Genomic DNA, 26745 nt, shown 5'->3' with positions numbered 1-26745 from the left:
CACCACACACACACACCAACACACACACACACACAACACACACACACACCACACAACACACACACACACACACACAACACACACACACAACACACACACAACACACACACACACACACACACACACACACACACACACACACACACTTCCTTTACTGTATATCTACAGAAACAAGAGAAGCAGGTTCTACATCTGTTCTTATCCAACCTGCACATCAACTACAGCACACCGCTGACAATAATACATAATAGAGGCACAGCTGTCAAACCCCCCCCCCTCCCTCAGCAGGGACCATTTGTTCTACATCTGAATACATCACTGATGGGTATGTGTGTGTGTGTGTGTGTGTGTGTGTGTGTTGTGTGTGTGTGTGTGTGTGATCTTGACATGCTCACACACAGTCTCAGAGGAACAGCCGTTCCAAACAGACATACATACATACATGTATACCAACATGTATATTATCTCTTGTATTTGTTGAAAGGTTACTTAACTTTTCCTGCTAACCTGAGCCTGCTAACCTGAACCCTGCTAACCTGAACCCTGCTAACCTGAGCCTCCTAACCTGAACCCTGCTAACCTGAGCCCTCCTAACCTGAACCCTGCTAACCTGAGCCCTGCTAACCTGAGCCCTGCTAACCTGAGCCCTCCTAACCTGAACCCTGCTAACCTGAGCCCTGCTAACCTGAGCCCTGCTAACCTGAGCCCTCCTAACCGGAACCCTGCTAACCTGAGCCCTGCTAACCTGAGCCCTCCTAACCTGAACCCTGCTAACCTGAGCCCTGCTAACCTGAGCCCTGCTAACCTGAGCCCTGTTAACCTGAGCCCTGCTAACCTGAGCCCTGCTAACCTGAGCCCTGCTAACCTGAGCCCTCCTAATCTGAGCCCTAACCTGAACCCTGCTAACCTGAGCCCTGCTAACCTGAACCCTGCTAACCTGAGCCCTAACCTGAACCCTGCTAACCTGAGCCCTGCTAACCTAAACCCTCCTAATCTGAGCCCTGTTAACCTGAGCCCTACTAACCTGAGCCCTGCTAACCTGAGCCCTGCTAACCTGAGCCCTGCTAACCTGAGGCCTGCTAACCTGAGCCCTGTTAACCTGAGCCATCCTAACCTGAACCCTCCTAAACTGAACCCTGTTAACCCTCCTAAGCCAAGCCCTCCTAACAGGAACACATTCAGCCTCAGTGAAACCACCTTCTTACTTCGCCTCATTTGTCAGTTGTGTGCCCTCGATGGCAGCCAGTGTGCTGAGGCCAACCATCAACCCACATCTTGTGGGTCAATATTGACGTAGTTGATGCTGGCTTCTTGGATTACATTGCCACCGGCATCACGTTCGTCGTACGCAAACATAGGAGGTGAGTGTCATTTGTACCGAGCCTCGATACGATCTGCAATTAAATCATTAATATCAGCTACACTTTCCAACCTCAAGAGGCGGAACAACCAGTACCTTGCCTGATATTCAAGACCAGGGTTTTTATTATCCATTTTTGTATTTTTCATTTTAGATTTTTGTTATCAGTTTCCAGAGTGGGTTTGCTAGTTTTAATTGAGTTTTTATTCGTTTCAGTATTCGTTTTTCTTTTTTCAGGATTGAGATTTAAGAAACCGTTGTGAAGACAATCACCTCATATAAGTTAAAGCAGATAGGTGGAATGTCAGTGACCCGTCCGATCGATTTCCATAGTAAAATTTAAAAAGTCACTGACATCACACCTGACCCGTCTGAAAAAGTCACTGACATCACACCTGTCTGTACTTTCACTTCTAGTGACAGGAAGGTGATGATTTATATTAGGGGTGGGGGGGGGAAATCGATACGTAGTACCGCGATACTTTGTGTGGCGATACTGTATCGATACAGGGACGCCAAGTATCGATATTTAATTATTCGTAAAAAAATACGATTTTTTTTGTATAAGGAAGTTGCATTGTTCATTTCAATACCTGTAATAGTACAGTTGTCCACACACACGCACACATGTGCATTCAGTTCAGTTGGAATATGACTGTAATACAAACAGTTCAGTTTGTCAGGTACATGCAACACAGATTACAGTGTTTACATCTGTCTGCTTGAGAAAATACCATGTTCTGCAATAAAAATTATTGAAGTGAGATGAACAGACTGAACTTTATTTTATTAGATAAAACATGTTGACAAAGTTTTACTTTGCAGTTGAAAAAAGGTAATACATTGCAATATATCGCAATATTAATATCGCAATACTCAGCATATCGCAATATATTTAGTATCGCAATACTATCGTATCTCAAGTATCGTGATAGTATCGTATCGTGAGGCCTCTGGTGATTCCCACCCCTAATTTGTATGGTCTTTGAACCCTCTGGGACTGGACAAAAATAACACTCCAGCGGTCAACTATAATATCCCATACTGTGTTTGAGTATTCTGATGGAGAATACACCCAAAATTCCCATTAAATCCCCATCAAATGTATCGAGGGGCACCGGTCTCTGCTTCGTCAGCAGTACTAAAGACTAAATAAATGTACTCACTGCTAGTAGCCTGGAGCTGAAAGACGACGCTTGTGAAGTGAGCCAAACTTTCCGAGAGCAACATCCTTCCATTGCTCCCTACACTTTTGAGTTAAAAGTATTTTCAAGCGTAAGTTGTACTAGCCTGGGCTTCTTCCTTTGTGGAGCGCACTGCCCCCGGCCTGCGTTCTGAGAGCTCATCGAGGGGAGGAGGCATGTTCTTAAGGTTGAAGCATAAAATATCAAGGCCAGTTGGAAGTGCTGTCATGAAGCGAAAGCCTCCTCCATTCGAGAACCGAGACCGGAGGAATGCAGTGCACATGAATATGACTACCATTTCCACTCCTGCTAAATCCTAATAACATGTTACACTTGTCATCCAGAAAACCTTTAATCTCTCTCTCTCTCTCTCTAAACACAATACAAATCCATCTACACACGCACAACATAGGCTACACACAGTGATCATCCATGATTTAACACTGCTCCTCATAATCACAACAATGCTTGCTAGTACATAATGTTGGCCAACAAAAAAAATACAGCATGTCTGCACGATAACTGTAATTTACTCACAATTAGTTGCGGCACTATATTGATGAGAACATACTTCATACTTACTGGTTTAAATAAACAATTTTACAGTATTTCCCATCTTTACCGAACAAGAATTGTACAAAAGGAATTAAAGGCCGGTCCCTTACAGAGACGCCTGTCCCAAATATAGGTTGAAGCAAATAAAAGCCTGGCCTATTAGCGGAAGTTGTACGGTATATACAGAACGGGTTTGTAGAATGAAACCCATACATCAGGCCTGCCTCACATGCGGCCCTCCATAACGTTATTTCTTACCCTCCGATGGACACTTGTGGGAGTGACACAAGATAAGGTCTGTTTTCATGCAATTTAGCTATAATTGACTTAACTTGACTATTATTCGTTACATTTAAGAATGTCCAGTAGCATTATATGGCCTACAGCCCTGCACCCATGTTACATTTTGGTCCATAGACATCCATGTTAAATTTTTTATAATCTATTACATCATATTGACATGTTGGGGCTTGGGTGGCACAAATGCCATTTGGGATCCTAATGTTTCAATCGTCGCTTTTTTATAAAGGTTGAAATTAAATGTCTGCACGATAACTGTAATTTACTCACAATTAGTTGCGGCACTATATTGATGAGAACATACTTCATACTTACTGGTTTAAATAAACAATTTTACAGTATTTCCCATCTTTACCGAACAAGAATTGTACAAAAGGAATTAAAGGCCGGTCCCTTACAGAGACGCCTGTCCCAAATATAGGTTGAAGCAAATAAAAGCCTGGCCTATTAGCGGAAGTTGTACGGTATATACAGAACGGGTTTGTAGAATGAAACCCATACATCAGGCCTGCCTCACATGCGGCCCTCCATAACGTTATTTCTTACCCTCCGATGGACACTTGTGGGAGTGACACAAGATAAGGTCTGTTTTCATGCAATTTAGCTATAATTGACTTAACTTGACTATTATTCGTTACATTTAAGAATGTCCAGTAGCATTATATGGCCTACAGCCCTGCACCCATGTTACATTTTGGTCCATAGACATCCATGTTAAATTTTTTATAATCTATTACATCATATTGACATGTTGGGGCTTGGGTGGCACAAATGCCATTTGGGATCCTAATGTTTCAATCGTCGCTTTTTTATAAAGGTTGAAATTAAATGCCCCCCCCCCCCCCCCCCCCCGCAGAGTCTGTGTGTGTGTGTGTGTGTGTGTGGGCATGTTTGCACAATGTGCACTCAAGATGTGGCGAACATCAAGGAGGGTAATTAAACTCCCATGTTAGTGGCCTCAACTAAGGAAGGGAGTAAGGAAGGGAGTAAGGAAGGAAGGAAGGAAGGAAGGAAGGAAGGAAGGAGGGAGGGACAGCTGATGGTTGCTGTGAAATGCCGGCGCTTAATCTCATTACGCTGATTGTTTATGGGAGAGAATTAGAATGGGATCTGTAGGAATTATACATGTTAGGGTCGTAAGTAATGAGTGCCACGTAATCCCCCCACTCGCAATCAGAGGCTGCCAGAGAGCGCACACACACACGCACACACACGCACATGCACACACACACACACACACACACACACGTACAGCTTTAAAAGAGCGCTGCTGCTGCTGCTGCTGCCATTGAAATCCTCAGACAAGCCTGACAGTCGTCGTTTTGAAACGAGCGACTCAAATTGAGCCTTAACAGCGAGTGAAGGGCCAAATTACACAGAGCGGCGGATTAGCGTGGAAACGGACAGATAAACGAGCGAGGGAGAGAGAGAGGGAGAGAGAGGACGAGAGAGAGAGGGAGGAGGCGTAAAAGTGGGGAGAAACGCTCAATAATGAATGAGAAGGCAAGTGGAGGATTTAGCTTAGAGCAACGGGGTCTGGAAATTAATGTGACACTGGAAGGGAAAAAAAGAGGGAGAAAAACCGAGGAGGAAAAGTGGATGAGAGATTTTGCAAAAGGGGCGGGATGGAGTGGCCCTGGGAGATCTGAGGTGTTGCACTGCCACCCTGTGGTGGGAAGTGGAGACCGCACCATCTCACAGGTCAGTGGACAACTTATTGGACGATGAAAAATATGAAAATATGAAAATGAAGGAATGCATTCTGGACCACCAGGTATGAACAGTAGTGTAGCAATACTCTGTATGACTGGGCCCTAGTCTACTGGAAAATGTACATGTGTGTGTGTGTGTGTGTGTGTGTGTGTGTGTGTGCGTGTGCATGTGAATGTGTGTGTGCCTGTATGTGTGTGTGTGTGTATATATGCAAGTGTGTGTTGTGTGTGTATATATGTAAGTGTGTGTGAATGTGTGTATGTGTATGTAAGTGCGTGTCTATGTAAGTGTGTGTGTATATATGTAAGTGTGTGTATATGTAAGTGTGTGCATATGTAAGTGTGTGTGTGTGTGTGTGCGTATGTAAGTGTGTGTGTGTGTGTGTGTGTGTAAGTGCATGTGTGTGTGTGTGTGTGTGTATGTAAGTGTGTGTATATGTAAGTGTGTGTGTGTGTGTGTGTGTGTGTGTGTGTGTGTGTGTGTGTGTGTGTGTGTGTGTGTGTGGGACTGACTCGGTGTGTCCCTGGAAGACGTTGACAGAGTGGATGGAAGGGTCTCTGAAGTCCCACAGTCTGAAGGTGGTGTCCCGGGACGACGTCACCACCAGGCGCTGGGTGGGGTGGGTGCAGCAGTGGGTCAGCTCCTGGTCATGGCCTGCAGAGAGAGAGAGAGACAGACACACACACTCTTCAGACTAGGACACTCCGAGATTAAATACATTCTTCTTATTTGAAACCTTCTCTTCTAATGATCACTTGAGAGACTCTATTCTCTTGTGTCCTGTTCCTGCAGTCTCCAAGTCAATAGCTAAGAAAGCCTTTTTGTTTAAAAAAAATAATAATAATAATAAAAGCCTGAGTGGAATAATCTACCTGTTAAAAAATGCCATGTCTTCTTATTATGTGATTAGTAGATGTCCATAATAACACCTCTATAGTTGTGTTTTATAACTGTATTTTATCCAAAGCACGTTTTGTAGGAAGGGTACAACTCGGGTACAACATTTACTTCAGTCAAAGTGTCTCCCTGCCTACAGGTGAGAGTGTCTCCCAGCTTCAGTCAAAGTGTCTCCCTGCCTACAGGTGAGAGTGTCTCCCAGCTTCAGTCAAAGTGTCTCCCTGCCTACAGGTGAGAGTGTCTCCCAGCTTCAGTCAAAGTGTCTCCCTGCCTACAGGTGAGAGTGTCTCCCAGCTTCAGTCAGAGTGGCTCCCTGCCTACAGGTGAGAGTGTCTCCCAGCTTCAGTCAGAGTGGCTCCCTGCCTACAGGTGAGAGTGTCTCCCAGCTTCAGTCAGAGTGGCTCCCTGCCTACAGGTGAGAGTGTCTCCCAGCTTCAGTCAGAGTGGCTCCCTGCCTACAGGTGAGAGTGTCTCCCAGCTTCAGTCAAAGTGTCTCCCTGCCTACAGGTGAGAGTGTCTCCCAGCTTCAGTCAAAGTGTCTCCCTGCCTACAGGTGAGTGTCTCCCAGCTTCAGTCAAAGTGTCTCCCTGCCTACAGGTGAGAGTGTCTCCCAGCTTCAGTCAAAGTGTCTCCCTGCCTACAGGTGAGAGTGTCTCCCAGCTTCAGTCAAAGTGTCTCCCTGCCTACAGGTGAGGGTGTCTCCCAGCTTCAGTCAAAGTGTCTCCCTGCCTACAGGTGAGAGTGTCTCCCAGCTTCAGTCAGAGTGGCTCCCTGCCTACAGGTGAGAGTGTCTCCCAGCTTCAGTCAGAGTGGCTCCCTGCCTACAGGTGAGAGTGTCTCCCAGCTTCAGTCAAAGTGTCTCCCTGCCTACAGGTGAGAGTGTCTCCCAGCTTCAGTCAAAGTGTCTCCCTGCCTACAGGTGAGAGTGTCTCCCAGCTTCAGTCAAAGTGTCTCCCTGCCTACAGGTGAGAGTGCCTCCCAACTTCAGTCAAAGTGTCTCCCTGCCTACAGGTGAGCGTGTCTCCCAGCTTCAGTCAAAGGGTCTCCCTGCCTACAGGTGAGAGTGTCTCCCAGCTTCAGTCAAAGGGTCTCCCTGATATTTTGAGCTCCGAGCCTCGACATTTGGGAATTGTTTGTTTGTTTTCATACTAGCGCTTGTTTCCCTGTGCTTTTTCTTTTTCTTTTGTTATTGTTCTTAGCTCTATTCTATTTATATCTTTCAAACATTTTCTTATGTACCCCAGTTGCTACTGCATGTACATATTTGTGTTTTATTACATACCAACTATTTTGCCTGTTTTATTCTCCACCCATCGATCATCCATAGCAACACTACTATCACCGACATCCGAGAAGGGGGATCCCTCCTTGAACGGCCCTTCTAAGGTGTCTCTCCTCCACATTGCCTGTGGTGCTTTTTTCCTATTGCTAGGTTTTTAGTGAGTTTTTCCTTACCTTCGCTGCATGGGGTATGTCTGGGAGTGTTGCATTTATTTATTTTACATTTATTTTGGATTATATGGTGGGTTTTTTGTTCTTGATTTATTGTGATGTTTCTTCTTGACTTGTTTAACGAAGATTTGTCCGGCTTACCCCCTCCTAATGTACAGTTTCCTCCCCCTCGTATGTATATATTTTCTGTTAGGATCTCTGTTTAACAGTACTGTATATTTGCATATCTTGTATATCACAAATGTAACAGTACTGTATATCTGTATGTCATGTATGTCATAAATGTCATGATATATATCTGTATATTGTTGTGTATGTCATAAATGTCAATATGAATTGAAAATGGGGGACCCTGATGTAAACAAGACGAAAGTCTCTCTCTGGTCTGCATCCCCTTAACAATTGTGTGTATTGAGCTGTACTGTATTGTACCCATTCTGCAATCTGTTAATAACGTTTTCAATCAATCAATCAATCAATCAATCTCATGGGGACATTAACTTTGATGATTTGATTGGATTCCCTACCGGTGAGGGTGTGGATCAGCTCGGACGTCTCCAGCTCGTACAGGTTGGCGGCGCGGTCCCAGGAGGCGGTGACCACCTGCCTGCCGCCCACCAGCCAGTCGGCGGCGATGACCACGCCCTGGTGGCTCTTCAGCGTGGCGGTGGCGAGCCGGACCGTGGGCACCTCGCAGGGCCCCTCCCCGTCCACCTCCCCTTCCTCTCGGTCCGACGAGTCCTGGTCTTCATCGCATGGAGCCTGTGTGTGAGTATGTGTGCGTGTGTGTGTGTGTGCGTGTGTGTGTGTGTGAAAAGGGAAAAAAATAAGGTACATATACACCGACCATGTAACACCTGCTCTGTTCACAACAAAAGCAAACATTTCTTTTTTTTTCTCCCCATTTTCTATTTTTCTCCCTTCCCCAATTTCGTATCGTCCAATTCTACCCTCCCCTGTCTCGAACGCTGTTAGGCCATGCCTCCCACAAGCCGGCTGCAATGTGGACGAAGCCTTGCATCACGTGTCCCCTCCGGTACTCAAGGAGGCAGCCGTCGCATCTTTTCACCTGCACAGCGCGATCTCTCAGCGGCGAGGGTCTGCCGTGGGAGGGACACACCGCCCCCGTCGCTTCCTGATTCTACTGCGCAGGCGCACCAACCGACCTGTAGGAGTCGCTGTCCACAACGTCCGATCCCCACCCACCAGCTTCCCACCCCCTAATACTGCCAATTGTATTAGTATGAACGACCAGCCAAGCTGGTAGCAACGCCGAGAGCTGGGCTCGAACCCAGCATCTCCTGTGTTGGTGGCGAGCGCCTTGCCCACTGCGCCACCTAGCCGCCCTAAAAGCAAAAATGTCTTGTCGTGGTCGACCGATATGGGTTTTCCCCCAATTGGTATCTGATGCCGATACCAATATTATTTGCAGCAGCAGGGCAGCTGATATGTTAGTTTTTTTTTTGCATCTGATGAAATACAGACATTTTATACCAATTGCTGTGGGGCACTCTGGACTGCGGCCCATGTGTGAAAAGTGCTACATTAGATAGTTATTAATATTTATTATTATTATATTGTAATAATAATGTATGCATTGACATATCTGTAAAGTCTCAACGACATTGAAAATGAGGGTGACCTCGATCGTCTTCTCGAGAATAAATAAAGGTTTGAACGAATGAATGAATGAAAGTCCAACGTAGCGTCGCGGTACTTCCCGGAGGTAAACAGAAGACACACGTCAGTGTCGACGCCGGCAGTATTCCCCTTTAACAGGAAGCCTGTCTATATAATAATAAAGATTTTTTCTTTCCATAATTGCCCCCGTGTGAATAGGGTGGGTGTGGGTGGAAGAGAGGGAGGGGGGGGGGGGGGGGGGGTACTCACATTGACGTCTGGTGGAGGCTGTGGGGCGGGCAGCTGTACCATGTAGCGCCAGATGTGAGCCGTCTGGTCCCCTGAGGCTGTAGACGCACACACACACACACACACACACACACACACACACACACACACACGCACACATTTAAACATATAAACACAGGTGCCCACAATTCCCATATTTACATGACAGAGATGAGATGATGGATGGAGAGGTGTCTCGGCTTAGTAAACACACCCGCGTTCATAACAAGGACATCCATCACACAGCACCTCATAGAGGCTCTAATGATGTACTGGCATCACCGACTCAATAGAGGGAGAGGGGGAGAGAGAGAGGGGGAGAGAGAGGGGGAGAGAGGAGAGAGAGAGAGAGAGAGAGAGAGAGAGAGAGAGAGAGAGAGAGAGAGAGAGAGAGAGAGGAGAGAGAGACAGACAGAGAGAGGGAGGGAGAGACAGAGAGAGACAGAGAGACACAGAGAGAGAGAGACCGAGACAAAGAAAGAAAGAAAGAAAGAAAGAAAGAAAGAAAGAAAGAAAGAAAGAAAGAAAGAAAGAAAGAAAGAAATAAAGAAAGAAAGAAAGAAAGAGATAAACGTGAAGAGATTTGATGAGACATCTATCAAACAAACAAAAAAACATAAAACACACGCAGGCACACACACACGCACAAGCACACGCACACGCACACACACACACACACACACACACACACACACACACACGTACCTGTGAGGGCCATCTGTTCTGTGGGGTGGAACTTGATGGAGTTGACTGTGGGAGAGAAAACACTTTCAGCACAAATATTAACTCCTGCAACCAGGTCATGAATACATGCTTCACCAATGATTTTAAAGGAAATATTAGTCTGAGGAGCAAAGTGAAAAGCAATGTGCCGCTCTCTCACCATTTTGTCATCATAGGAATAGTGTCATGGCTGAGCACGTTCAATACATTATTTAGCCTCAAGCCAGATTTCTTCTTTTTTTTTGCAGTTATAAATGTGGGGAATATCCACACGCATTCTGGAAGAGTTTGATTTGTAGTTTTTGGAAGTATTTGAATCCAGTGTGGTAGATCAACTTGTGTTTATACACATTACAGGCATAAAACTAACTTTTTACACTAACAGGTGTTAGTCCTGGTGTTCTGGTGTTAGTCCTGGTGTTCTGGTGTTAGTCCTGGTGTTCTGGTGTTAGTCCTGGTGTTCTGGTGTTAGTCCTGGTGTTCTAGTGATAGTCCTGGTGTTCTAGTGTTAGTCCTGGTGTTAGTCCTGGTGTTCTGGTGTTAGTCCTGGTGTCAGGTTCAGATTGGATCAAAAGACCACAGATCAGGTCATCACCATTTGCCACAGAGACTTATTTGTGGTGACCAGAAAGGCCCAAAAAGCGTTCTGCTATACCACACTGTGTAGCGTTCTGCTATACCACTCTGTGTAGCTTTCTGCTATACCACACTGTAGCTTTCTGCTATACCACTCTGTGTAGCGTTCTGCTATACCACACTGTAGCTTTCTGCTATACCACACTGTAGCTTTCTGCTATACCACTCTGTGTAGCTTTCTGCTATAACACTGTGTGTAGCTTTCTGCTATACCACTGTGTAGCTTTCTGCTATACCACTCTGTGTAGCTTTCTGCTATACCACACTGTAGCTTTCTGCTATACCACTCTGTGTAGCTTTCTGCTATAACACTGTGTGTAGCTTTCTGCTATACCACTGTGTAGCTTTCTGCTATACCACACTGTGTAGCTTTCTGCTATACCACTCTGTGTAGCTTTCTGCTATACCACACTGTGTAGCTTTCTGCTATACCACTGTGTAGCTTTCTGCTATACCACACTGTGTAGCTTTCTGCTATACCACACTGTGTAGCTTTCTGCTATACCACACTGTGTAGCTTTCTGCTATACCACTCTGTGTAGCTTTCTGCTATACCACTGTGTAGCTTTCTGCTATACCACTGTGTAGCTTTCTGCTATACCACTGTGTAGCTTTCTGCTATACCACACTGTGTAGCTTTCTGCTATACCACACTGTGTAGCTTTCTGCTATACCACACTGTGTAGCTTTCTGCTATACCACACTGTGTAGCTTTCTGCTATACCACTCTGTGTAGCTTTCTGCTATACCACTGTGTAGCTTTCTGCTATACCACTCTAGCTTTCTGCTATACCACTCTGTAACTTTCTGCTATACCACTCTGTAGCTTTCTGCTATACCACTCTGTGTAGTGTGTTGTGGGTTATATAGTGAGGACATTATACCTGATCCTGCATGGCCAGCATATCTCAGTAGACACTTTCCCGTCTCAATACTCCACAGCTGGGCTGAATGGTCTGGGAGGACAGGAGAGGAGAGGAGAGGAGAGGAGAGGAGAGGAGAAGAGAGAAGAAGAGAGGAGAGGAGAGGACAGGAGAGGAGGACAGGAGAGGAGAGGAGAGGACACAAGAGGAGAGGACAGGACAGGAGAGGAGAGGAGAGGAGAGGAGAGGAGAGGAGAAGAGAAGAGAAGAGAAGAGAGGAGAGAAGAGAAGAGTTAATTATGTGACTCTGCGCCGTCTAACCCGCCTTGTTAAGGAGCTCACGATTCCTCAGAAAATGGCTAAATGTTGCGTAATTCTGAAATAGGTCTGAATTGAGATATTGGCAATTTTGAGTGCTTTGAAATCTTCTCTGTCTCCTTATTTACTAAACTTAATCAGACTTGTAAATATGTTAATTATTGTTAGATAGTCCGGCTGTATTATTTCCCACGTTGTGTGAAAAAAACTACAGTTTTGTCGGAGGGGAGTGGCTAAGTACTTTCGGTCTCAAGTTTCGATGACGGAGACGGACAGAAATGACAACTGGCACCAAATCCATTCCGAAGAACAGATAACAGACCCAGTACTTTGTTGGTGGTGTGAAAATGTGCCGAGAAACATTAAATATCTTTGGAACCGTTTTGTTTAACCAAATTGTATCTGAATCGGGAGATTATCTTCTCTCCGTCAAAATGTTAAGTGTATCTCTCTGTCGCATAAAGGCTGGCTGGCAGTGCACATAGAATAAGGCATAGAATAAGGAATAGATTATTGAAATTTGTTCTCTAACGAAAGCATCCATTTCTATATTTCCTATCGTTTCTCCATCTACTCCAGTGCGCTCCGCAGATTCGGCCGTCAGACAGACATGTATGCGTAACAGAGGTGCTTGTGGAGAGAGCTATATGATGGAGGCGCCTTTTGTGTGCGTTTGTGTGTGTGGAGGGGGAGGGTAAATTGCAGGGAGATATTGGTCCAAATAATATGAAGGCAACATCAAAATGTATTTATTCTCTCTCCCCTCTCCCTCTGTGTGTGTGTGTTCAGTCTATTGTTTTTGATTTCACGTTCCGCTGCGATGACTTTTTCCTCTAACAGAATAATCACCTCTTTTGTCATTGTCAGCTCTTTGTTGTATGTTTTTACAGTGTGATTTAAATAAATTGGTTTTTTTTTGTGATACAAAAGCCTCTGTTCCCTGTGTGGGGAACTGGGGATTTAACTCAAAGTTAAACTGTAAGACCGTCTCCCCCATCATCACATCATAATAACAAAGCCACATGCAGTCTTTGCAACAAGATATTTCCTGGTGGGGGACCCCCCGCTTAAAAAGTGGCCTGACTGGGGCTATATTTTGTACTATATTTCCTGGCTAGGATTGCCTAGTACAGCAGGACCCAGCATAAAATCTTGTTTTGAGAGAGAGAGAGAGAGAGAGAAGAACCCCAAGAGTCTGTGATGCCATCAGGTATAAAGTGGAGCTGCTACATTGACAATAAATGGTAAATGGCTGCATTTTATATAGCGACTTTATCCAAAGCGCTTTATACAATTTCCGTTCCTCACATTCACCCACTGATGGCGGAGGCAACCATGCAAGATGCCAACCTACACATTGGGAGCCGGGAGGAGCGGGAGTCAAACCGGGAACCTTCGGACTACCAGACGACTGCTCTACCTCCTGAGCCACTGTCGCTCCTAAATACAATAATACACTAGAGACTGATATTGCAGCCCTGCAGAATGTTCAACCATTTGTATCCAAATGAGCTTTATTCTACAGTGTTCGCAGGGTTCTCTGTGTCGTCCCATCCCCTTCCCAATATACTATATCTATGGAGCAGCTTCAGTACTTTAAAGATGACTGAAATCATTCCTCCTCGACAGTACAGTAAATGTCCTAACCCAATAATACACGAGACCCTCTTCTTGGGACCAAGTAAGGTTTCGACGATAATCCAATGTACAGTTACTTACCATGTTAGCAGTAATGATACACTGTCACAACTCACAACATCACAATGTACAGTATCCACCATGTTAGCAGTAATGATACAGTCACACCATCACAATGTACAGTATCCACCATGTTAGCAGGAAGCCGATTGATTTGATTTATGAATGAAAAACTATTCTGTTGGACCAATATCTTAGTAATTAATCAAGTCTGAACTAGCAGAGCACTCTGGTGTTTATTCAGTTTGACATAATCGCAGAGCGTTTCACTAAACCAATATTAGCAGCATGCCACTTGGGTAAACAGTATCACTCTCGCAAAATAAAGCTCATGGCTCATTTGCATATTTGTTCATGAAACAGTTATTGATTTGGAGACACTGAGATGTCTGGATAGGTAGCCAGTCTAAGGCTTGTTGTCAATCACACTGTCGCATCATATTTACTGTTCGTCAACCATAGGAAGCGTTATTGACAGAAAAGCATGCTAGTATAAATTTAGATTTCTGCTTCTTTGTCAACCAGAACCAAACCGCAATTTTCTAATTTTATTTTATGATCCCACTGACAGACGACACGTTATCACAGCGGTGTCAAACTCAATTGCCAATGGAAAATACAGATGATTTTGTGGGCCGGACACATAATAATACCTAAAAAAGGTGGATTTTCCTGAGGTCACTAGCTTAATTGGTTATTTTGTTTATCTATTACATTTGTGCATACCAGCTCAATATGATGTTGTAAATGCATTTCTTTGCAATAGGTGCCTTAATTAATACAATGAGCGCCGTTTAAAAGATGGGTAAGAAGGCATCATTTATGGACTACCGTAATTCCTCTAATAGTAACCCCGGCTTGTATTTGTTTCAACTGTAGCGGGTACCAGGCTTGTATTAGGAGGAGGCCTGTATAAGAGTGAGGCCTATATTTCAAATTTTCAAACGGATCATAATGAATAAATCAACATTTTGTGTCAGTTTGAACCCAGTAAAATGTACTGGGTTCATTTATTGAAACCAAGTACTGTATGAAATAGTAAACAGTGCAATTACAGGTGGTCACTGGTCATTTCAACGTTTTCAAAGTGAAATCAAGTAACTTTACCTTAGCAGCTCAGTATGCAGCTCAGTATATTAGTATCCCGGCTTGTATTAGGAGGCCGGCTTATAATTGCTTAGCTCAAGAGCGCACCCGGTCATTAATAGAGACCCGGCTTGTATTTGAGACCCGGTTACTATTAGAGGAATTACGGTATTATAGATTGAAATTACATATATTAGGATTTAATTAATTATTCACCCACAAGAGTTTGTATGATTAGAAATTGTAGGCTAAACTGGTCCTGGACTATTGGAGAACGAAGAACAACACCTCACTTTAACCCTTTCACTGCCGCACTACAGAAGGTTAACCCTTTAGTATCACATTACCGTCGGTAGTGTGATAGTAAAGGGTTAACCTTCTGTAGTGTAGCAGTGAAAGTGTTAACCTGCTGTTGTGTGGCAGTGAAAGGGTTAACCTTCTGTGTATTGTCGCAGTGAAAGGGTTAACCTTCTGTAGTGCGGCAGTGAAAGGGTTAACAAAAAACCCATTCTCTGCGTACCTGCGGAGGCAGTGCCCAGCACCACGGGTTGAGTCCGCGTGACGCTGAGGTCCCAGATGCCATCCCGGTGCCCCACGTACTCCCTCAGCACCTGGCACAGCGCCCGCGAGCCTGCGGTGGCTTTGAAGCTGGACACGATCTGGAGAGGAGGAGGAGCAGGAGCAGGGGAGGAGTCAGACAAGAGACGAGGACGCCCTCCAACCTATTCAAATCCTTTAAAGGAACACGGCGCTTACCGTCTTCTCCAGAGAGAGACAAGAAGATGGATGCCAGTTTCCTCTCTGTGCGTTCAGTAGAAAGCTATCTGGCTGGACGTTAGCCTAGCTTAGCACGATGAATGGAAGCAGACAGTGCCGGTTAGCCTTCGGGGGATAGAGGTGTTAGTTGGACAATGCCTAGGCTAACCGGCACTGTCCGCTTCCATTCATTGTGCTAAGCTAGGCTAACGTGCAGCCAGATAGCTTTCTACTGAACGCACAGAGAGGAAACTGGTATCTATCTTCTTGTCTCTCTCTGGAGAAGACGGTAAGCTAATTCCCCGAAATGTTGCCATGTTCCTTTAAAAGGCACACTGTAGTTTTGGGAGAGGAATTAAAAAGAATTAATAATAATATATATATTGTATATTTTGAATAAACAAACTGGAATATCGGGTCCCTTGGAACACTGTTTGAAGCTAGAAAGTTACCTGAAAAGTTTGTCAGTTTTCTTGCACCCAAATGAGGTTGTCGTTGTCTTGTACAAATGGGCCGCAATTGTTGTTAACAAACATAATTTAATTAATTACTATTCCAAAAAGCCTCTTCTAGGCCTACGTTTGGTTCAGTGCCTCAAAATTATTTAGTTTTGATTTATGATAGAATTACTTGGTACATATGTTGGGTAATTAATGAATCTTACTCCCCCCTAAATTGCATAATGCACCTTTCACTGTTTTACTAGAGCTGGAGTCAAAATAACCAAATGGAACCTTGGTTACTAAATGCTACAATAAATGGTCATAGAATTGTCTCGTCTCGAGAGTGTTACGTTACTATAATACATTCTGTGACAACACAGTCATGGGTACAGGTCAGCATATTGTCATAAGGACTATGCTGTGGACTATGCTGACTTAGTGATGCACGATATATCGGCCGCCGATATAGCAGTTTTTTTACACATCGGTATCGGTCGGATATCAAGATAGGGCCGATATTAAAAAAAAAGAAAATTTAAAATTTAAAAAATTAAAAATTGTTTTGGCCTCAAATAGTTACAAAATATTCATTTTTGAAAATAAGTTACAAAAGTAAAAATATTATGCGTTTTGGAAAATAGCTCTTTATTTGATTATCATAAAAAAGTGTTTTCTATACAGAGATATCGACATCGGTAAATATCGGTATCGGCCAGAACAGCAATATTAATATCGGTTATCGGTATCGGCCACAATTTTCACATCGGTGCATCACTAGTCTGACTGCATGCCGTCATATGCTATACAACCGGACAGGTGTGGCATACTAAGACGCAGATTAGACAACATGATTATTGCACAGGTGTGCCTTATGCTGGTCACAATAAAAGACCACTCTAGAATGTGCAGTTTTTATCACACGGCACAATGCCACAGATGTCCCAAGTTTTAAGGGAGCGTGCAATTGGCATGAATGTCCACCAGAGCTTATGCCTGTGAATTGAATGTTAATTTCTCCACAATAAGCCGTCTCCAAATGTGTTGCGAGGCCGGTTGGATGTACTGCCAAATTCTCCGAAAATAATTTGGAGACAACTTATTGTAGAGAAATTAACATTCAATTCATGGGCAACAGCTCTGGTGGACATTCATGTGAATTGCCTTTTATTGTGACCAGCATAAGGCACACCTGTGCAATAATCATGTCGTCTAATCAGCATCTTGGTTATGCCACACACCTGTCAGGTGGATGGATTATCTCGGCAAAGGAGAAGTGCTCACTAATAGGGCTGGGTTAAAAAAAATCGATTTCCCGATTCTGAATCGATATTCGACTTTGAATTAGTGATTATCGATTAATAAAATCCCAACATCGATCTTAAAAATAAAGATAATAATAATTACTCTGGATGGATTACTCTGACCAGTCTTATTACTTGGATATGTATATGCAGCTTAGTAATTTGTCTCCTACTGGGATCACGCCATGTATATTTGGTGGGGTGCTTCGGGAGTTGATGCTCCAAGGGTTTAAGAATAGAAACATGAATTATTATTATTAACGAGCACTTGCCATCTGTCCCTGTTTTGTTTTTAGAACAATTCAACCATAATGAAATTACTAGGAAATTTGGCCAGCATCAATAATTGTGGACACCAGTAGCCTCGATACTGTGGTATGGTAATTATTACAAAGATCTTCCACCCCTAGCCTACCACTCCTTGGACATAGGGCTGGGCGATATGGCAAAAAATGATATCGTGATAACGATATAGATAACAATATCATATCACTCGATATTATCGATATTGTTATAAGTATAAAAAAAAATTTAAACAACAGATGTATGTTTATTTTGCAGCAATTCTTTGTCGTTGCCGCCATCTTTAGTGTTACATCCCCTCACACACTCCAGTTCTCAGGCTGCAGCTGGTTTGAAAGCGAAAGTAAACCGGCTTCTCTGCTGGCTGTGGCTCCAGGGGAGTTGAACAGTTCTGGCTCTGCTAGTTTCTTTTCTATCTTTTGGCGCTTTTTTGGTGGACAAACCACCGCACATGTGCACCGTGACTCGTGACTGGAGACTAGCTCTGCTAGCACACATAGCCTACTGTGTACAGACGGTTTCAAACTGTATTTTACATTAGAAAGCAAACAAAATAAATGGACAAGAGAAATATAAATCTCAGTTTGGTCAGTATTGTCATTTGGACAAGCAAAGCCATTACTTTAATTTGCAGGCAAGAAAGACAAGTCTGTCCACTGTCTCTGGTTTTAAAACTGCCCTGTTGCAGGTTAAAAAAAAAAAAAAAAAAAAAAAATCCGATATTGATTATTAAAATATATCGTGATAATTATCGTTATCGTTATATCGCCCAGCCGTCCCCGTCGGTTGATCAAATCTGCTACAACCATCTGAAGGCGGCCGGAACGAGGACGTGCGCTCCATCAATGCAGTCTGTAATCTGAGGAATGTGGTGCTGGACATCTTCCATGTCTGTGCCTCGTGTGGGTACAGTACCTTGATATAATCTTTAGCCACTGCTCTCTTTGTAGAATGCATGGCACGCGCATTCATGTATACCGGTAATAATAGTTTTTGGCTAAGCTAAGCTATAGGCTAGCTTGCAGCCGGATAGCTTTTTACTACTAAACCCAATAAAGATTCTAGCCCATGTATTTCACTTCAAATTGATTGCAAGAGTGTTAATAACAAGAAAAAACTGATTGCCAATCCTCGTATTTCACCTCATTCGTGAAATAACTTGTTGACTGCCTACCTTCGTGCCCTGTAATTTATGGGCGGGATCATCTCCTTGATTTGTATGCTCGTCTAGGTGCTACTCCTAACAGTTTTACTTTTAAGCCAGTTTCAGTTGAAAAAACTGCCAACCTTTAAAAGGGCCTTAAGTGTGCTAAGTCAACGGGTCTGGACAATATCTCTGCTAGGTTTTTAAAGGACGCAGCCGATATGATAAGAAGCTCCATCTATTGCACATATTATTAACTTGTCCCTGGATCAAGGCATTGTTCCAAGTGACATGAAGCATGCTAAAACTATCCCTCTTTTTTTTAAAGGCAACCGGTCAGACCCAGGTAATTATAGACCCATCTCCATTCTTAGTGTCACATCAAAGATATTGGAGAAAGTCATTCATGAGCAGCTTTATGAGTCAGATCTTAATTTATATTAATGACCTACAAGCTGCTTGTAATGTAAAGGTGTTTCTGTATGCAGACGACTCGGCTATCCTAGCCTCTGAAAAGGATTTGAATAAGCTGCACTGCTGCAGGACATTCTCAGTGAGGAATTTAATCAAATTAAGATCTGGCTCACAGACAACAAGTCGTCTCTTCACATGGCCAAAACTGAATACATCTTATTCGGTTCCCAACCCAGGCTGCATAAACTGAATTAGCCTAATATTAGCCTTGACAGCCAGTCCTTTCCTGCTAAAACCTCAGTCAGCTACCTAGGTTGCCATTTAGACACCACAACCCTGGGTGGTGAAACTATGGCTTTAAAGACCATAAGCAAGGTGAGCGGCAGAACAACGTTTCTGGCCAGGATAGCTAGGTTTCTGGACGCAGCTCGTCTCCGTCTGTTAGCCAACTCTCTAGTTTCATGTTGCTTTTATTATATGCCATCTGTTCATGGTATGGTGGCCTGACCAAAGTTCTAAAAGATAAATGACAGGTCTCTCAGAATAAGCTAGTCAGAGGTAGCGTTGGGGCTAGCCTCAAGAGGCCATGTTGGTAAACAGCACTTCCAGCAGTTGGGGCCGGCTCCCTCTGGAAGCTAGGTCAGTACAACTGCAGCTCAGTATATGGTCCATAACATATTTTATAAAATTATCTTCATCGTCTGAACACAAATATTAACAACCCTCTTTTGATATACATTTGATAGAAATATTTTAAAAGGATAGTTCAGACTTTTGGAACCCTATTTCTTACTTACTAATGATGTTGTTGATCGGTAGCGTTAAGAGTCCTTTCTGGGGGCCGCTCTAGTACCACACCATGTATCGGCTGCGAAGCGGCCGACCCGGGTTCGATTCCCCGGACCCGGCGTCCTTTGCCGAATGTCTCCCCCCCCGCTCTGTCTCCCGTTCTTCCTCTCTCTCTCTCTCTACCGGACGCCTGATTACTTTTACCAACGGATTTCCAGTTCCGCGTTCGCGTTCTGCGATCTGATTGGCCACTGACGTTTCTGGTCGCGCCAATCGTGTGACACCTGTTTCTTTCACCGGTTAAGCTTAGGCGACTCTTTCGAAGTTGGTTAAGGTTAGAGTTTGTCTTTAGAGCAGGGCGATAGAACACCAGCCCTGATTCCAAACTCTAACCTTAACCAACTTCGAAAGAGTCGCCTAAGCTTAACCAGTGATGAACTAGGCCTTATGTAGTTTGCAGGCTGTTCGAGGCGGAAATGGGCGAGTCACGCGATTGGGCGCACATGTCACATGACCAGAAACTTCAGTGGCCAATCAGATCGCACCAAAAAAGTCAGTGGCCAATCAGATCGCAGAACGCGAACGCGGAACTGGAAATCCGTTGGTAAAAAACTAGACTCCTACCGGACTACCCGGTAGAACAAACAAATTTAAATTTAATCTACCAAAAACATAAAAACTTTCCGAGCACAGTCCATGCTGTTCCTCATACTAGCGCCAACTAGTTGGCCACAAAACAATGCAAAGTCAAGGGGGCCACGGTCTGTATAAGCTGACTGAAGCACACTGAAATCTACTTTGTGTGCACTGTGGAAGAAACTTCAGTTAACCTCACTCAGCTTGTACAGACAACTATAACAACCTGGAGCTAGTATGAGGAACAGCATGGATTGTGCCGAGAAATGAGTACCTAAAATCACAAATATCTCTAAGAATACAAAGCAATTACTGTATAACTACTGTATAACAGTGTAGGCAAAAAAGTATACGCAGACGGATCAGCACAGTATTTTAATCATTAACTGAATCTCTACTCTCGGTTTGCGTAGTGAAAGGGGAAGTACTAATCTTCCATCGCCTCAGTCGCCAACAAAGGGGCTTTTGATGGCCACTAATTGTCACCCCAGCAGCCATGGACCCAAACAGCCCCCAATGCTTACATACTGTAGACGGCTAATCGTATTAGCCCTACGGAGTGTGCTGCTTACAGTAGCTAATACCAGTTACCTTGCTGGTGGAGGCTTTGTACGTTGTCTTCAGCTTCTGGGAGAGTTGACTGGTACTGTGGGTGGCTGTGTGCGGGGGAGAGAGACAATGATGAATGGATGAACTTCACTGGAGTCACCAGCTCAGTGGTTTTACTGTCACGAGTAGTAAATTATACTAATAAATATGACGTGGCTTTTTGACCATAATACATTTCACAATGTAGTAAATGAGACATATAAACGTGACATGGCTTTTTTTTTTATACCATAATACATTTCACAATGCGGAAACGTCTTGCTCATTTCCATATTAGGGAACTCTATATGGTCAATTGCAACTCTTGAAACAGCGATTTAATACAATACAATTTAACACCACAGTTGATAGTAAGTAAGTACTGTATGTATCACAGGTCAAATACGATTTGAAACATGCATCAGACATGTACCATTTACCTTATTAAGTGTTATTCTCCTGCAATATTCTAACTCTCGACAGTGAATCAAATATTCTATGATCTTATCATCTGTACTTTAATCTTATGTATCATATATACTATAATCGTATGTATAAAATATACTACAATGCTGTTGGGGGGGCCGTTATGGGCAATGTAATGTAATATATCCATAGTGTGTAGTTCCATAGTATAAGTATTTATAGGGGCATATTAGACTTTCTTTTGGCAATGGGATTGGGTTTCTTCATTGAGCGCTTACCCCTTATCATTAGGGCACAAGTATCCTGTGTTTTATTATAAATAAATGATTAGTTCAGCTGAGCTGATGGATGAGACCACAGCTAGGATGCAGCCTCCTGATCTAACCACCCCACAGCGCATTTTACTGGCAGTAAATCAAATGCAGTCCATTCTATAATGTCCGTTTGTTTTTCTTGTCAAGTTGAAATGGTCTATATATTATGATTAGTGCTGTCAGGCGATTACAAAATGTAATCTAATTAATTACAGGATTTGTAATTAATTAATCTAATTAATCGCATAACCATTTTATGCCTGATATTCTATAATCATATTTCAAATTGCATGTGTCCGGATGGCAGAATTCAGTACTGTATCTACAAAACCTTCTGTTTAATCATCTTCCATCTATTAATTTGCTTCGATTTTTCAGGTCTGGTCAATTTGAGCATAGTGTTAGTCAAAGATAAAAAAAAAAATATTTAATTGATATTCTCATTTGGTTCATTACAATTTACTCAAGCCTAGTAACAGACACAATATTTCTGACACTGGGAATACATTCCCTGAGATCCATAGATGTCCCTAAAATCAGATACCAAGAACATGCAAATGACCCATATAAAAAAAAGTCTGTAAATGTGTATTCTACGTTCTTATGGAATGAATGAGGGAAAAAAAGAATGTTATAAAAAATATATATAATTTTTTTTTTTTTTTTATTATTATTAATTTTGAGTTAATTTGCATAACGCGATAATTTGCTGTGTAATTAATTAATCTAATTAACGCGATAAACTGACAGCCCTAATTATGATATTAAGCATCATATACGGGGGAGACAGTGAGAGGTAGAGCAGTCGTCTGGTAATCCGGAGGTTCCCGGTTCGATTAGACACTTAACCCCTAATTGCTCCCGATTTGCAGGTTGGCTGGGAATCGGTCAAATGTGAGGAACAAATTGTAAAGCGTTTTGAATAAAAAGCGCTGTATAAATGCACCATTTACCATTTATATATATATATACAATGATGATCTTAGTGCCACCATTGTTGACTCTTAATATTATTTGAAAAAGACATTCCCGCCGTCGTGACAGAAGGCAGCCCGTCCAGTTAGGCAGGTTTGAGGAGGAGCACAGACAGAGTGCCAACAGAATCAACGTTATGTTAAATATTACTGGGAGAACTGAGGGAGAGATCGATACCTTTTGTTTTCAAGGCCCCCTTGGTGGGGTCTCCCCCCTCCACGGTCTGTCCATCGCCCGTCAGGCGCTCGTTGAGGGACTCGATCTCCCGACGCACTGCAACGACAACACACAGCGTCACGCCGTTAGTAATGAAACGACACGAGAGTCGCTCTGCACAGGACCTCCGTGGGATCAGCCTCAAAACCAGTGAACACCAGACGATACGTTAAATAAAGGCTAGTTTTTTTTGGTCCAGCCTCCTCTCTTCCATTACACATCTACGTCACTATGTAACACGACAGTTATACAACAATACACTTCCATGTGGTAGTTTTTTCCCAAGATGGTGGCTCGCTCATAAAACGTTCCCTTTCTCCACCTCAACAGTTCACAAAAATATGTTTCTAGAAATAGAAAGAAATCTGGGTTCGAGCCCAGCTCTCGGCGTTGCTACCAGCTTGGCTGGTCGCTCGTACTAACACAATAGACCTATCTCAAACCCTGCCCTTTTTTCTTTGAGATAGGTCCATTGGCAGTGTTAGGGGTGGGAAAGCTGGTGGGTTGGGTCCTGGTCGTTGTGGACAGCGACTCCTACAGTTCGGTCGGGGCGCCTGCACAGCGAGGGAAGGATCTGGAGGGAGGTAGTGTGACCTTCCACACGTAACACTCTCCCAGTGAGAGTCTGCGCTGCCAGGCTGGCTGCACATGCGTCGGAGGAAAGCATGTGACAGTCTCCGGCCTCCCGGACCAACAGTAGGGGGGGAGTGTGTAACAATCAGTAAGGGGGTTGGGAATTGGCATAACGACTAACAGTGGGATGGGAGAAAAATCGGAAAAAGACGATACATTTTTTTAATAAAAAATAGAAAGAAATAAGAATATGCGATTGCTGCCAACGACAGTTTTATCTGAATTGTGCGTGAACTACTAGTAGATGCCCCGGCTTGTGCGGGATGTGGGAAGCAGCAGCTCATTGGCGCTTTAGAGACGAGCCACAACAGCCGGAGTCAGAGGCTGAGTGAGTCCGACTCGCTGCACACACAACCTGTACAGCTGTAACTATAGGTGCTTTTTTATTACCGTAAACAATGCGCTCAAAAAGGATAATGCTCTCCGTTATCACTTACATTCTAGGTTTTCGATGTAGAGATTCTCAAACTCGCGTTCGATCTGTCCAAACAGGTCAAGGAGATTGTTACGCAAGGATAGGGGCAGCTTGGAATCCTGCAGGAACACAAATAGAAATACATAATGAGACTTTTAAAAACGTTAGCCATGGTACGCATCACATACATTAAGTGTACAGCATTAAAAGGAACATGCTAACATTATGGGAAATGTGCTTACCGTCTTCTCTAGAGTCAGACAAGAAGATAGATACAAATTTCCTTTTTGAGAGTTCAGTAAAAAGCTATCCGGCTGCAAGCTAGCCTAGCTTAGTACAAATTAATGGAAGCGGATACGGACCACTAGCCTAGCTTAAAACTCCGGGAGAGGCTAGTTGGTCCATATCCACTTCCATTCATTTGTGCTAAGCTAGGCTAGAGGGAATTGGTATCTATCTTCTTGTCCGACTCTGGAGAAGATGGTATTAAAGTGCATTTCCCATAATGTTGGCGTGTTCCTTTAAGTACATTCAGTTCAACATACTTTTACTTAAGTAGACTTTTGAATGGAGGACTTACATTTCCCAGAGTAATATTCTATCTGGGTATTTCTACTTTTACTTAAGTTAATAAGGAACCGTGTACTTCTTCCACCAGCAAATGGGTAATTTTGGCATTTTCTAAAAACCTAGACCCAATTTTTCCATCATATGAGATTAAATTATCAATATTTTTGGAATTGGTCCAGTATTGAGGGAGATCGCTTCAGCCAGCAGCCGCGAAATGGTCTGCAATGTAACAATTCGGGGCATTCGTGCACATCAAAGTACGTCCACTAAAACCGTTTTCGCCGCTGATGGACCCAGACTGTTATGGTATAAAGAGTCTTCTATTCCATAACCCAAAACAGAAGTCTCGCTCAAACAGAAGTCCCGCGAGACGTGAGTTGTTGCAGGAATACTGGTAGAAATGTGAGTGAGAGTTGGAGAGGAAGAGTTTGTTGTGTTGGAGTTTTCCCAGACCTGCTGCAGAGTACAGACAGAGTGAATGTAATATTATTACTATCTAAAGTTATTGTGTTGACCATGTTAGAACAGACCTGCTGCAGACAGAGTGGAGGTAATGTTATTATTAGATACAGTTATTGTGTTGACCATGTTAGAACAGACCTGCTGCAGACAGAGTGGCGGTAATGTTGTTATTAGATAAAGTTATTGTGTTGACCATGTTAAAACAGACCTGCTGCAGACAGAGTGGAGGTAATGTTGTTATTAGATACAGTTATTGTGTTGACCATGTTAGAACAGACCTGCTGCAGACAGAGTGGAGGTAATGTTGTTATTAGATAAAGTTATTGAGTTAGAACAGTGTCTGGAAGAAGATAAATGTAAACACAAAGGTCCATCTCTGTAGGGATCCTTTACATAATGTTGTCAGACACATATAATAACAATCTGAGCCTGTCAGTGTCCCCATTAGTGATTAGACCCCAAATTATGGATCAATAGGGTCCAGGCTTAAAGATACCAGAATTACCCTTTAAGACCATTTGCATTTACCATTGAATATTGCTGAGGTAAATGTATAAGGCCGCTGTCCAAAAATCTATTTAAGTAAAAGTACAAAAGTATGTTGAGCTAACGTTGAGTACACACTCTAAATAAACACTTAATAATACACACTGCACAGACTCTAGACTATGGTTTGGACCATGTATACCATCATCACTATATACCGTACTGTCTGATTGAATCCTGCCACTCACTACTGTTAACTAAGGCTGTCCCTGAAGCCTGTTTTTGGGATTCAAACTTCGTCAGGGTTTTTCGAACGAATGTTCGAACCTTCGTTTTTAATTTAAATTTTTTTTTTAACTATTTTTCTTTTCTTTTTTTATATCCTCAAACTAAATCCTCAATTTGAATAAAGTGATTAATCTGATTAAATGTCTTTTTTCTTTTATTAAATCAACTTTCCAGCCCCAGACCCAGCCCAGGGAGAAGCCCCAGCCCAACTAAATCAACTTTCTAATGAATATAACTCATCAGTTTATTTTAATACTATAATATTAGTGTAGCCTAATCTTTATCTGCAACTGTGAAGAAAAACCCCATTGGTTTAAACAGAATGAATATAAAAAAATATTAAAAAAAAAATAAAATAAAAAATATATAAATAATAATAAAAAATTCAAATGTTGATTTAGAATTTGAATGCCAACGTAACGAAAGAAGGTTCGAACGTTCGAACATTTGGGCTCAGCCCTACTGTTAAGACTATTATCACTATAATCATTATTACTTTGCACTTTGTTCTATGTTCCTATTATTATTATTATTATTATTATTATTATTATTATTATTATTATTATTATTATTATTACCTATCCTAACTGTATCCCCCCCCCAAGCCCCCACATGCTGCTATGCCACCTACATTTCCCCAATGGGATTAATAAAGGAACACTTGGCTTGACTATATTAGTTTGTCTATTCCAGTGCTTGGGAGCATTCAATCTTCCCTCCACTGACCTCTACAAACGTGTTTCTCAAACCTTTTTCGTGTCAAGGACCACAAATGTAAAAGGTAATGGACCCCCATCTGAAGAGATTTCATCCCAGGGACTCCCATCTCAGAGGAAAGTGTTGTTAAATATGATTTAGTTGAGAATTCCATAACTGTAGGTGTGGATATAACA

The 26745-nt window shown here is 42.9% G+C and overlaps 1 protein-coding gene across 1 annotated transcript in view; it reads right to left on the bottom strand.

Annotated features, from left to right (window-relative positions):
• Positions 1–4920: 4920 nt before the first annotated feature.
• Positions 4921–26745, bottom strand: part of wdr37 (WD repeat domain 37) — a gene marked incomplete at its 3' end in the record, with an annotated part of 29804 nt that continues 7979 nt past the window's right edge. The window contains exons 3-12 of the mRNA XM_084325753.1: positions 24069–24165; positions 22960–23055; positions 21071–21135; positions 15214–15352; positions 11613–11684; positions 10075–10119; positions 9352–9428; positions 7989–8223; positions 5621–5766; positions 4921–4953 (exon numbers count right to left, since the gene is read on the bottom strand). Coding sequence (XP_084181879.1) covers positions 4921–4953; positions 5621–5766; positions 7989–8223; positions 9352–9428; positions 10075–10119; positions 11613–11684; positions 15214–15352; positions 21071–21135; positions 22960–23055; positions 24069–24165 — 1005 coding nt within the window. The remainder of the gene's footprint in view (positions 4954–5620; positions 5767–7988; positions 8224–9351; positions 9429–10074; positions 10120–11612; positions 11685–15213; positions 15353–21070; positions 21136–22959; positions 23056–24068; positions 24166–26745) is intronic.

This window comes from Notolepis coatsorum (assembly GCF_963971535.1).
Source record: "Notolepis coatsorum genome assembly, chromosome: 12".
Taxonomy (NCBI): Eukaryota; Metazoa; Chordata; class Actinopteri; order Aulopiformes; family Paralepididae; genus Notolepis; species Notolepis coatsorum.
The sequence above is the reverse complement of the archived record's forward strand: the minus strand, read 5'-3'. Positions and strand labels throughout refer to the sequence as shown.